A 13,636-nucleotide genomic window follows, 5' to 3' on the forward strand; every position below is an offset into this window, starting at 1 on the left:
TGCTTTTGGTTATAAGGACTGGGACGTACCAGTTATCATTGGATCCCTGTCGCGGTGGCTGGGTGACCTGAGAGGAGCCACCAGTGCTTAGGCCCTTGATGTGGGTAGGTGAGGACCCTGTTTAATAGGCAAAGCTGTGTCGAATATCAAACACCCACCTGTCTACCGCACAGCTTAAGCAGTCTGCCAGCAAGGGCCTGTTTTCCTGGAATAGGCCCACACAGGTCCATGCAGGGGGGGCAGGTATTCAAAGTCCACGGACTGTTTATGCCTGGACAGAAGCTGCTTCTTTCCTGAGTTCCCTAGGTTAGTGGTGCTGGTGAATTATCTTTCCCTGTGTTGTGAATTTATTCCCTCTACAAGTCTGGGAGCATGGTTGAGGGCACTCAAATGGGCCTATCTCAGGCCCAGGGAAATCAAGAGCCACGGAAGCCTGCTTGGGGGCGGGGGGCTTAGTAAAATATACGTAAGTAGTTAGCTTTTGTTGAGAGCACTGTTATTTTCTGGTTCCAGGGGTGTGAGTAGGCTGTGCGGCTGGCTGCTGCTCCCTGAGAAAATTGCGGCTGAACACTATCACCAGCCCACCGCAGCCACTTTTTGCAATGGTGCCTGAGGGATCTCAGCGATTCAGGTCCGGCAGTTCCTTCCCACTTCTGAATGGTCTCACTCTCCCCCTGCCACTTCGTCCGTTTTCTAACTTTGATTTTGATGTTCAGGGCTCCTAGCTTGTCATAAATATAATCCTTTCACTTGAGTTTTTGGGTCTTTGTTGTAAGAGGGATCACCGGAAACATCTGGCTATTCCACCATCTTGCCCCTGCCTCCTCTAGGTTCTTCTTGATGGTAGTGAAGTCCCCTTGAGCCTTTGTGCCACTGACTCTTTTATAAGTTTACTCCTCTCACCAAGACCATGAAAAATGACCAATTTCCTCAGTAGGCCACAGTCACCTTATTAGCATAATAAACTGTTCAATCCCTGCAAGATTTTTATGTACCTTATTTACACAGTAAACTGTCCAATCCTTTTGCAGGATCATGGCCTAGGAAATCATCTTGGCAGAACCACCAACCCAGGTCCAGAAAGGCCATATAAAGAGAAGCTGTTGCACTGCAACCATTGTCACCATTTTTGAGTGTACAACTCAGTAGTGTTAAATATATTCCTAGTGTTGTGTAACCATTACTGCTGTCTATTTCCAGATCTTTTTTGTCATCCCAAATAGAAACTGTACCAACAGTAACTCCCTGTTATCCCCTAGCCCCTGGTAACCTGGTAACCTCTATTTTTCTGTTTCTATGAATTTTTCTATCCTAGCTACCTCACATAAGTGGAATTTTTCTTTTTGTGTCAGGCTTCTTTCACTTAGCATAATGTCTTTAGGGTTCATGCATGTCGTAGCACATATCAGAATTTCATTCCTTTTTATGGCTGCATATATTGCAATGTATGTATATACCATTTTTTGTTTACCCATTCATCTGTTAATGAGCACTTGGGTTCTTTCCAGCTTTTGGCTATCATGATTAATGTTGTTGGGAACGTTGGTGTACAAGTACCTGCTTGAGTCCCTACGCTCAATTCTTTTGGGCATACACATAGGAGTGGAATGGCTGGGTCATGAGATGATGACTGAGGAACAACCAAACTGTTTTCCACAGTGTTTGCACCATTTTACATTCCCATGTGTATTGGAGGAGAGTTCCAGCTTCTCCACATCCTCGCCAATACTTACTATTTTTTTTTAATTTTATCTATCCTAGTAGGTGTGAAGTGGTATCTCCTGGTGATGCAATGGTTAAGCGCTTGACTGCTAACCGAAAGGTGGGTGGTTCAAACCCACCAACGGCTTCATGGGAGAAGAGACCTGGCGATCTGCTCCCATAAAGATTTACAGCCTAGGAAACCCTGTGGAAGCAGTTCTACTCTGTCATATAGGGTCAGAATTGACTCAGCACATAACAATAATAATAACAAATGATGTCGATCATCTTTTCATGTGCTGTTGGCCATTGAAATATCCTCTTTGGAGAAATGTCTATTCATTCAAGTCCGTGGCCCATTTTTTAAATTGGGTTGTTGTTGAGTTATAAGAATTCTTTATATATTCTGGATATTAAACCCTTATCAGATATGTGGTTACCAAAGTTTCTCTCATTCTGTTGGGTATCTCTTCACTTTCTTGCTAAAGTCTGTAGATCCACAAAAGTTCTTCATTTTAATGAAGTCCATTTTATCTATTTTTTCATTTTTTGCTTGTTTTTGGTATCATATATAAGAATTCATTGCTGAAAACTACGTTCTGAAGCTTTATTCCTGTTTTGTTCTAAGAGTTTTATAGTTTTAGTTCTTATATTTAGGCCTTTCGTCCATTTCAGTTAATTTCCATCTATGATACGAGCCACCCAATGTAGTTTAATTGACATTTCTCTTATTATGAGTAAAGTTGAATATCTTTTCATATGTCAGAAGGACATTTTTACTCTGTATGTTTTAATCTGCTCATATCTTTTGCCATTTTTCTCTAGAGTGCGTGATGGTTAAGATCGTGTGTCAACTTGGCTTGGCCACAACTCTCAGTGGTTTGGCAGTTATGATATTGTTTGGCAGCTATGAAATGATGTAATCACCTCCGTAATGAGATCTGATATAATGTGATCACCTCCATGATGAGATCTGTTGTGAGTACCCAGTCAGCTGAAAGGGAGTTTCCTTGGGGGTGTGGCATGCATCAGATATAGGCGGACTTTCTGGCAAGGCTCATGGGCTTTTTGCTCGTTCTGGATCCTGCAACTGGCTCCTGTTCACCTGACCTCCGGTTTTTGGGACTTGAGCTAGCAGCTTACCTGTTATCTTACCTGCAAATCTTGGAATGCGTTGGCCTTCGCAACCTGTGAGCCAGAGAGCTGCTGTCTGACTTTCTGATCTCGGGTTTGCCAGCCCCTGTGGCTATGTGAGTCAGAAGAAACCTCCAAGTCTGACCCACATATTTAGGATTTTCCACCTTCTACAATCACATGAGCCTTTCCTTGATACAAATCTCTCTCTCTATATGTTTATATGCTGCACTGGTTTTGCTTCTCTAGAAAACCTAACCTAAGGTAGGGTGTTTGGTCTTTTTTCTTCCTTCCGTTTTTGAAAGTTTCTTACAGTCAGGATATTAAGGTTTTTTCTCTGTATTATAGATCGTAATTTCTTTTCCAGATTTAACCTTTTTTTTTAAGAAGTTGCTTATGGAGGTATAATTTACTTACAGTAATATTCAGCGTTTTCAAATATACAGTTTAATGAGCTTTGACAAATGTAACAGTCAAGAACCACCACCAAAATAAACGTTTAACACTCCAAAATTTTTGTTCATGCTCATTTGCAGTTAATGCCTTCCTTCCTCTCTGAGCCTGGCAACCACTGATCTGAATTCTTTCCCTGTAGTTTTGACTTTTCCAAAATGTCATATAAATGGAATTGTATATTAAGTAGCCTTTCTTACTTGGCTTCTTCCATTTACCATAATTTTTTTTTTTTTTTAGGTTAAACTGTATTATTCTATGTATCACTTCTTCTTTTTATTGCTGAGTAGTATATTGTATGACTATGTATATGTATACTATGATTTGTTTATTAGCTCACTAGTTGTTCCTTTTCTTTTTTCTAGTTTTTAGCAATTATGAATAATGCCGTTACAAACATTTGTGTACAGGTCTTTTTTGGAGATGTATTTTTTTTTTTTTTTTGGCTAAATACCCCAGAGGGAATTGCTGGGTTGTATGGTAACTTTATAAGAAATTGCCAAGCTGTTTTCCAAGGTTGTGGTTACCATTTTGCATTCCTAAGTCTTTTTAATTTGGGGGGTGTGGTGGTATCTCATTGTGGTTTTAATTTTGTTTCTCTGATAGCAAAGATGTTGAGCATCATTTCTTGAGCTCATTTGCTATTCTTTGAAGGGTCTGTTCAAATAATTTCCTCCCATTGGGCTGTTTGTTTTAAGAATTTGTTTTGCATTCTTGATATAATTCCTTTATTAGATACAGTGTTTTACATACATTTCCTCCCAGTCAGTGGCTTGTTTTTTAATTTTCTTAGATGTCTGTAGAAGAAAGAAAGGTTTTTAATTTTGGTGAAGTTCAGTGCATCAATTTTTTTTTGTTGTTGTTGTTCTAAGAAATCTTTGTCTACTGAAAGTCTAGGTTTTATCCCCGTTACTTTAAATTTTTATATATGTGCTCCTTCCCTCTTTTTTCATGGTTAAATTAGATAGTAGTTTGCCTCTTTTTCCACCAAAGAACCAGGGTTTTTATTAATTCGCTCTAATTTTTTTCCTGTCATTTTAGCTTTTATCTTCATTTACCTTATTATTATTTAGCTTTTTGATTCTGATTAAAGTTCTTTCATTTTTTTTTCTTAACTTAATCGATGAGTTGGAATTGACTCAATGGCAACCGATTTTTTTTTTTTTTTGTAATCACTGTTACATTAAGCAACACACTTCACCTCTCTGGACCACCTGAAAAATGAGGTTGGTGAGAGCATTTACCTATTAGAATCATGATTAAATTAAAGCAACTTTGCAAAGTATCCGGAACATTTATTAAACACCTATTATTGTTGTTTCCAACACTCGAGGCCCAAAAAATCCTGTGTTGCAAGATGAAAGGTAAAACATGGATAACATCTTTGTTTTTCAGGTTGCTGGAGGAGCCAATATGAATCAGATTTCAGAAGCACTGAGCAGATACAGGAAAAGGTCATGTTTTGTGAAGGAAGCCCTCTACAGGCTCTTCACAGAGACGTTTTCAGTACAGATAACCATGCCTGCTATTTTAAAGGTAACTGCACCACCTCAGAAAAGTCATTTTATTATTACTTCTTACTTGGTTCAGTTAAAAGTTATTCTCCAAACACATTGCGTACAATAACTTATACGTCACATTCCATAGTGAGGCCAAGGGCCTTCATGAAGGAAGAGAAAATGTTAGGCTTAACTGCCAGTTCCTTTAAGCATCTGAATCTACGTGGAATCAGTATGAATCATTAATTTTTTAGAATTTGGCATGGGGGAGGAGATAACAGGACTGTTGCATTAGTTTGTCTAAAATGTTGTTGTTAGGTGCCGTCGACCCCGTGTGACAGAGTAGGACTGCCCCATGGAGTGTTTTAGACTCTAATCTTTATGGGAGCAGATCACCAGGTCCTCTTGTGGAGTCTCTGGGTGCGTTTAAACTACCAGCCTTTCTGTTAGTAGCCAAGAGTGCTTAACCATTGTGCCACCAGGGCTCCTTTTGCCTAAAATGAGAATTATTAATTTATTAACATGAATTCACCTTGCCCTAAAAGTTGTTTCTTTTTTATTTATTCATTTCATCCCTCTTAAAAGCCCTACATTTGAAAACATCTGAAAGAAAGCAGCAACAGTGTCCCCAACAGGAATAGAACAAAACTCCAAAAGTTGAAGTGGCCAGATCTACCATTTGTAATGTTTTGTGAATAAAGTAAAGTTACCAGTATTGATACAGCTGAATTTTGGTTTAGGGAAGGGTGAATTTATTTTGAATGTAATTGGAAATACTAAGTGTTTTTGCAAAGAAAACTGCAATTATTTAAAATTAAATGAAATCTCAAAACAGAGGGCTTCAGAAAGGGCTTATTTGTAATCTTTGCAGTTCTTTAAAAATATGGTTATTTCTGTAGCATGGAATATTAGATTTATTTTCTGTTTAAAAACAATATATAGAAAGAACTCAGGACCTTTGTTTCTCATATGTAATGAGGAAATCGAATTAGTTGTTCTCCTTTTCATATCTGAGATTTTGTGAAAATTGTATTTCTTTTGGTTTCTGCATCTCTAAATTTGCAGATGATGACAATCCAGTGAAACCCCCTGGGCAGTTTAGCATTATATTAAAAAAAAATCATCTTCCATAGCAAAATTATATCCTAGGTGTGTCCCTAGGCTTCATGAGAAATTCATACAGCTGTTGAAGTGAGGGGTCTGGTCTCTTAAAATCATGGCTCATGCAAGTATCAGTAGATGCCTTTTTGAGATGAGTAGGGATGATTATCCCTCGTAGGTAGAGGAAATGGACCACAGTGTCCCTGAATGTTGGAGCAGGTAGGGTCTAAGAGTTATGAATGATCTTATATGCTCATTTTATACTTGTGTTCTAGGTCTTCCATAGCCTGGCTTTCAATTACCGTTCTAATGTTATGTCTTACCACTTTTCAAATTCCTACCTTTCTGTGGATGGTTTCAGCTTGTCCTTTTGTCAACCCTGTGTTTTTCCATTTCAGACTTCTCTTCCCTAGGGATCCCCTCTCACCTCTACCTCCTTTTGAGACCCTGCCTAAATGTGCTTTCTGAATGAAGTCTTGATCCCTACCAGAAATGATTGCTCTTTCCATAACTACCTTAGACAGCACTTTATTTTTACTTTTTTTATGGTGCTTCTTTCAGTTGAAAGTTTTTTGTTGTCCCTCACAGTGCTACTTGTTTACATGTGTTTTTTTCTCTCGCAAAGCTTTAAGTTAAGGAACAGGGTATGTTTGTGTCTATTGCTGTGCTTATCACAATGCCTTACATGGAGTGGGGATCAATAAATGATTATAAAATTAATTAGTTTTTCAGATGAGAAAGAGGTCCAGAGAAGGGAAGTGACCCGCCCAAAGTCCCACAGCTAGTTAATGGCTACATGTGAATTAGAAGGTATTGCTGTGATATCTTGATGTCCTAAAGAAAAAATGCTGAGGCTAGGGAACACCTGTTACTGTCCCATTGAGCAAATACTTTTGCCAATTAACACAAAAATGAGACCATACGAAATATGTTAATATTGTCATATGCCACTAAGAACAAGTTCATCTTCAGCTTGTGGCTATAGGAATGAGGAATCATCCATTGGATTTGCCAGTGCAGTTCACAGCCAGTGCCTGCACCCTCAACTTAACACGCCAGGGCCTCGCCAGGGGGATGCCTGTTCGTCTGTTGTCAGAGGTCACCTGTCTACTTTTCAAGGCCCTGAAAAATTTCCCCCATTACCAGCAGGTAATTTGAATTGAATACTTAACTGTTCTTTTTCTTCAGGACAAATATATAAAGAAGTGTGTATTACGTAGTACTACTTTTTCATCCTACCTGAGAGAGAGAATAGTTAGAAGTCTATGTTTATTATAGGAAATAAGGGTAAGCAGTGATGTTAAAAATTTTTAAATGACGCATAAACCAGACACTTAGCAACATCTACTGTCGTTATCAGAAACCCTGGTGGTATAGTAGTTAAGAGCTACGGCTGCTAACCAAAAGGTCAGCAGTTCAGATCCACCAGGCATCTCTTGGAAACTCTATGGGGCAGTTCTACTCTGTTCTGTAGGGTCGCTATGAGTTGGAATTGACTTGACAGCAACAGATATTTATGTTACTATGTAGTTCCTGTTGGCATTTTAGGTTTGTTTCCCTATTTCATATATACTCCACTTCTGTTATATGGCCTACTCATGGCCTTACAGAGTTGTTATATTTTTCTATTCATGTATCTTTCTTCAGATTCTTTCCCCAGGAGGCCCTCTCTCGTTCTTTCGTATATGTAAAGGCTCAGTTCAGCCCCTGCTGATCTGAAGTAGAAGGTAGAAGCTCTGTCACAGAGTTAGATATGCACTCTGACAAGGACATTTGTCATCCAGCAGATGGCCAGGATTTGGGTGGATCATCTATACTGACACACAGGCAAGCTGCTTTCCACCTGGATCCATCCAGGGTCCCGGGGGAACACACCCTTCTTTGTCAAAAAAAAAAAAAAGGAAGATTGTTCTTTAGGCAAAGGCGAATGTCACAGAGTTTATTAGTAGGATTAAGTGAGGAACTTGGAAAGGGCCAGGTACATAGTGTGTCCTCAATAAAAAACAGACAAAACGAAAGTTCAGTGGTAACACCTTCCAAATGTTTAGAATAGAATATACATTTGCTCAAAATTATTTTTCTTTATTCCCTAAAAGTTACAGAAGAATTGTCTTCTCTCCTTAACCAATTCCCGGATTCTTGTGGATGTTCCATTTGACAGGCAAGTATATATCTTGGTCATCTGATTGGAATGTTGATCAGTATTACTCTGAGCATTCTTGGGGCTTGGTCATTTCCTTAGTGTGGGCCTCATTAGGGCTGGCAGGGGTGTATGGGGAGAAGGCTCTACTGAGCCTTTCCCACATTGGTGATTGGAGCACCCTACTTCTAAATGTTGTCTCCTGAAGTGTGATTCTAGTACAGGGCAATGGGTAAGAACATGGGCTGTGAAGTCAAGCATACATGAATTCAAGTTCTAGTCCTTCCGTTATTTTTGGGCATCAGTTTCCTCATTTGTAAAGTAGTGATTCTTATGAGGATTAAATATGATGTTTTGAAAGTATTTATGACAGTGCCTAGCTTAAGAAGTACAGGCTGTTTTAAATATGTCGTTTTTAAAAATATTAATTCATTAATAATTTTTAAAAATTGTCATCATAGACATTCCAGTGGGATTCCTCTTGAGACCTTTATAATCTTCCAGATTCACAAATTTAAAAACGTAAAAATTTCTTTAACCAGCAGAAAAATTAAGCACGGGCTGACGTGAACAAAGCCTCTTTAGTCTGTGGGTGTGAGTTGTAGGCTAAGCCACCCTCAAACCAAAAACCCGTTGCCATCAAGTCAATTCCAGCTCACAGTGAACCTATAAGACAGAGTATAACTGCCCCATAGTGTTTCCAAGGAACGGCTGGTGAATTCGAACTGCTTACCTTCTTATTAGCAGCCGGCCTCTTAACCACTGCATCACCAGTTTGCTGTGGCATTTTAACACTGTCTACAATTCAAATGACAAATGGCTACCTCTTGAGGAATATCTTTTTCAGACCCATCATAGTGGAAACTATCCATCTTTGTTAGAATCCTGTGCATCTCACTCATGTGCTTATTATTTGTAAGCTCTCCGTTTCCCCTCCTGATCTCCTCTATTTGCCAAATGCTCTTGGTTTTCTTAACTGAAGTTTTGGAAGTCCAAGGCTATCTCTGGTAGAGGATTTAGCGGGGGAAGGCTAAGTGATTTCTTCTCTCCCCACATACGACTTCACAAACTGTTACTGTGAGAAAAATCAATACTGCTTTTCAGATTTGATGCTGCCAAGTTTGTAATGAGATGGTTGTGTAAGCATGAAAATCCCAAGATGCAAACAATGGCAGTGAGCATCACCTCCATTCTAGCCCTGCAGGTATGTGGTTTCTAAAGGCAAGATTTCTCTCTCCCAGGTCTTAATGGAGTGTCTGTATTTCACTGTTGGCTTTCTGTTTGCTTATAGCTCTCACCTGAACAAACTGTACAACTCAAGGAAGAGCTCTTCATGGCAGTCAAAGTAGGTTGATTGTCACTTTTATAACCTTTTTTGTTATTAAATGAAAGTAATTCATGAACTTAGAACTTAGTTTAAAAAATCAAATCATTCTAAAAGACCTGTAATGAGAAATATGTATGTGATTTTGTGAATCTATGCGAAAAATCAGTCAGATCTACTCCCCAAAGAAAACTACTCTCTATTCTTGTAACTATTTCTTCTAGTATTTACCCCCACATTTTTAAATAAAATGCCTGTAACTATTTCTTCTAGTATTTACCCCCACATTTTTAAATAAAATGCCTGTACTGCAATTTCTTGATTTATCTGTTTCAGATGTATTATCTGTTGACTTTTCCGCCATGGTAAATATGAACGTAGCTTCCCTATACATATCTGCAATTACCTCATTCCATGGACCCCCAACAGATTTGTGTCACAATTTTTAATAAATCAGTAATCAGTATTTATGTTACGATTAAACTGACATTGCTCTCTAAAAAGTGTACATCATTATTTTACTTTGCACTTTGCTTATTTTGAGATGAGGTTTTGAGCTGTCCCCCCCCTTTTTTTTTTTAATTTTAGAGTTCTTTATATTTCTTGTGAATGTCTGTCTGTGACCTTTATACATTTTTCTTTTGAGATGGCTTTTCTCTAATTTATACTATTTCTTTAGATATTTAGGAAATAAGCCTTTGACTGTCATATGAGATGCATGTATTTTATCCTAGTTTGCTATTTATCCTGTTTTCCTTTATTTATGGCATGTTTTGCTGTACACTAATTTTTTTATTTTTATGTGGTTAAATTTATATATTTATCTGTTTAACTATTTAAATGCCTCTGGCATACTTTAAAAGTATTTCCTTACTCTTTGGAGTTTTTTTTTTCTTTTATTTCCCATGTTTTTTATCTAGTACTTCTATACCTTCTCTCTCTTTTTTAAAAACATATAAATGTTTGATTCATTTGGGATATTTTGAAATGTAGTGATCTATTTTAATTTTTCTTTCCCATGTCTACCCAGTTGCTTCTACACCCTTTCCTGAATAATTTATCTTTTCTCCACCTTTATCATATACTAAATTCTCCTATATATGTGCATCTGTTTCTGGATTCTAATCTGTTCAATTAATTTGTATGTCTATGTACATATAGTGACACACTATTTACTAGTTTCTGTATTTATAAACACTTTCATATTTAAGAGCTGTCCCAGGTTTCTTTAGGCTATCCTTGTCTGTTTGCTTTTTCTACAGAATACCAGAATTGACTTGTCAAGTTCTTAAGAATCTGGTTTTCTTTGGGATTATGTTAAATATATCAATTGACTTACAAAAATTGATAACCCTATGATAATGATTCTTCCTATATGAAAAAGAGGGTATATTATTCTATTAATTTCATGTTACCCAGAAGTACGAGTTTTCTTTATGTTGATCTTGTATATTTCTTAAATTTATTTCAAGGCTTTAACTTTACACAGCTGTTTTAATTGGAATCTTGCAGATATTTGGTATCCAGTCAGTAGGTTTAAGTAAAACCAAACTCGTTGCTGTTGAGTCGATTTCAGCTTGTAGTGACCCTGTAGGACAGAGTAGAACTGCCTCATAGGGTGTCCAAAGAGTGGCTGGTGGATTTGAACTGCCAATCTTTTGGTTAGCAACTAAGCTCTTCACCACTGTGCTACCAGGGCTCCAGCCAGTAGTAGATTTAGGGGATAAAACTCAAAAGTGATTTTGGACATGTTAATTTCTGAGATGGTTGAGATGTCAGATAGGCAGTTTGATAGTCAGGGCTAGAGAAATAATTTGAGTCATCAGTTTTGATAATGAATGTGATCACAGAAAGTGTGTGGAATATATGTAGAGAAGAGAAAAAGGCTAACATTTTAGGAGGAATATGCATAGGAATGTTGGAAGAGTAGGAGGAGTCAATAGAGAATTGAGAAGGAACATCTGAAATGAGTTAGAAAGAAAGCCAGGAGAGAGTGGTGTCACACAACCCAAGAGGAATGTGCTAGATGGTACTGAGTGGTTGAGTGAAATGAGGACAGAGAGTTAACCATTGGGTTTGGCAAGATGGAAGTCATTGGTTATCTTGGTTATGTTGGTTATGTTATTTTAGTGGAGAGGTGGGGCAAAACACGATTAGAGTAAGATGATGAGCAGATGGGAGGTGAGAAAATTGAGACTTTTTGATATGTTTTAATGAGAAGCAGAGAAATAAGTACTAAATAGGGTTTGTTTGCTTTAAAGATGTGTTACATTAAGGTGTATTTATGCCTGCGAGAATAATTCTTAAAAGAGGGCATGGGCAAGACAAAACCAAAAAAGCCAAACCTGTTGCCTTTGAGTCAATTCCTACTTATAGTAACCCTAAAGAACAGAGTAGAACTGCCCCATAGATTTTCCAAGGAGTGCCTGGTGGATTTGAACTGTTAGCCCTTTGGTTAGCAGCTGTAGCACTTAACCACTACGCCATCAGGGTTTGTTTCCATAGGGAAGACAGAGAGTAATAATTTTGGTGCCATATCATTGTGTGTCTGTGAAGATTGGATCTAGAGCAAAGTTAAAGAGGTTGGCTTTCTGCTGGAGCAGGAGGGGAGGCAAAGGACACTGGTACAGGTGCAACTAGGTTGCTAGGTGTTTTTTTAGGAAGAGCTATAGTTCTCAGTGAAAAATGAAGCGATCAAATGAAAGGAGTAGGAAGATGGTGATTGAAGTTTGAGGAGAGGGAATCTTGGAAGCAAATTTATCAAGTAATATAGTAGGATTGCCAGGTACAGTTCCATGCCCATTTAAAATTTATGGACAGATAATGATACTGATCAGTTGAGCACAGCCTTTTTCAACATTCAGATGTTTTGGGGGAGACACGGAGTAGACTGATAATTGGCATTAAGGTAGAAGTTTTGCAGGATGGTGTGATGAAGGAACATTGATGTTACTGGGAATGATAACATGACTGTACAGAGATAGTAAGACAGTTATCCACGTACCGAAAGCAACAGAGAAGTCCATCTGTTGGAGATTGTGTAGTCCTTGGGGAGGCGGTTTTAGGTAGTGATGCCAAGCGCCCAGGCTTTAGATTAAGACAGATCAGGCTTAGCCACCTACTAGCTATATGACCTTGGATAATTTATCTCCTCTTTTTGCCACAGATTCTCCATCTGAAAAATGAGCATCGTAGTTGTTGTAGTAATATCTTGCAGTTATTTTTGAGTATCATTAGATAAAGTATATAAAGCATCTAGCCATGGGCCTGGCCAGAGTAGTTACTTTCTGGGTCAGCCTCACTTCCCCTGCCCCCTCCCTTGCCTTGTTCCCAGTCACCTAGGGCTGCCCAGGTCGGTGCTACCAGCCCCATCTACCACTCTTCATATTTTGTCTTTCACTGCTCTATTTTTGTGATTAACTTTCTTGACACATTCTCTCCTGATGGGGTTAAATATTTGAGGTGGTCTTACTCCTTGTGAAAACAGACACATCTTGATTTCTTCAGTACTGTCATTGGGCATCTATTTTATGTATGTTTCCATTAGTTGAGTAAGTGAAATGGTTATCTGTTTCTTCTCACATAAGAGTTAATATACTTCAAAGAAAATGAAGCATAAATACTAGCTTAACTTGTGTCCAGAAATATTCTGATCTAAAATGAAACGTAGCAATCTGTGTTGAAGTGAGTCCTTGGTTTCCTCAAGCCGTGAGGTGTAGCTATAATATTGGCATTACACTCCAGCCACACTGGTCTGCTCAGTGGCCTAGCATGTTGCTGTTGGGTCAATTCTGACTCATAGTGACCCTGACAGAGTAGAACTGCCCCACAGGGTTTCCAAGGCTGTGATCTTTATGGAAAACTGTCACATCTTTCTCCCCCAGACCAGCTGGTGGGTTCGAACTGCCTACCTTTCAGTTAGCACCCAAGCACTTAACCACTGTGCCATCAGGGCTACTTCAGTGGCCTAGAACAGCAGATTTTCTCTGCCTCAGAACTTTGCCAGACACTCTAACTTCTGCCTACCATGCGCTTCCAAGGCCCCATTCCTTGCTTGGCTGGCTTATCCTCTTTTTCTTCTAGGCTTAGGTTTTTTATTACCTTTGTAGAGAGGCTTCTCTCTCCCACCCTTTCTAATGTAAATTCTTAGCCTTTTACATGTTTCCCTTAGAACGCTTATCAAGCTTGCAATTCTTTAATATAGTTGAGAAAAACAGCTCTTTGTCTCTCCTACCTGACTTGTAGGAGGTGCTGACTAAACATTCTGAATAAATAATGGAATAG

The 13,636-nt window shown here is 38.5% G+C and overlaps 1 protein-coding gene across 1 annotated transcript in view; it reads left to right on the forward strand.

Moving 5' to 3' along the window:
* The window catches only part of ZYG11A (zyg-11 family member A, cell cycle regulator), a 57,756-nt gene that overhangs the window by 23,395 nt on the left and 20,725 nt on the right, over window positions 1-13,636 (forward strand). Inside the window, exons 4-8 of the mRNA XM_049875543.1 lie at window positions 4,684-4,824; window positions 6,861-7,037; window positions 7,985-8,049; window positions 9,133-9,232; window positions 9,320-9,373. Of these exons, the coding sequence (XP_049731500.1) occupies window positions 4,684-4,824; window positions 6,861-7,037; window positions 7,985-8,049; window positions 9,133-9,232; window positions 9,320-9,373 (537 nt within the window). The remainder of the gene's footprint in view (window positions 1-4,683; window positions 4,825-6,860; window positions 7,038-7,984; window positions 8,050-9,132; window positions 9,233-9,319; window positions 9,374-13,636) is intronic.

This window comes from Elephas maximus, chromosome 3 (assembly GCF_024166365.1).
Source record: "Elephas maximus indicus isolate mEleMax1 chromosome 3, mEleMax1 primary haplotype, whole genome shotgun sequence".
In the NCBI taxonomy this organism is placed as follows: domain Eukaryota; kingdom Metazoa; phylum Chordata; class Mammalia; order Proboscidea; family Elephantidae; genus Elephas; species Elephas maximus.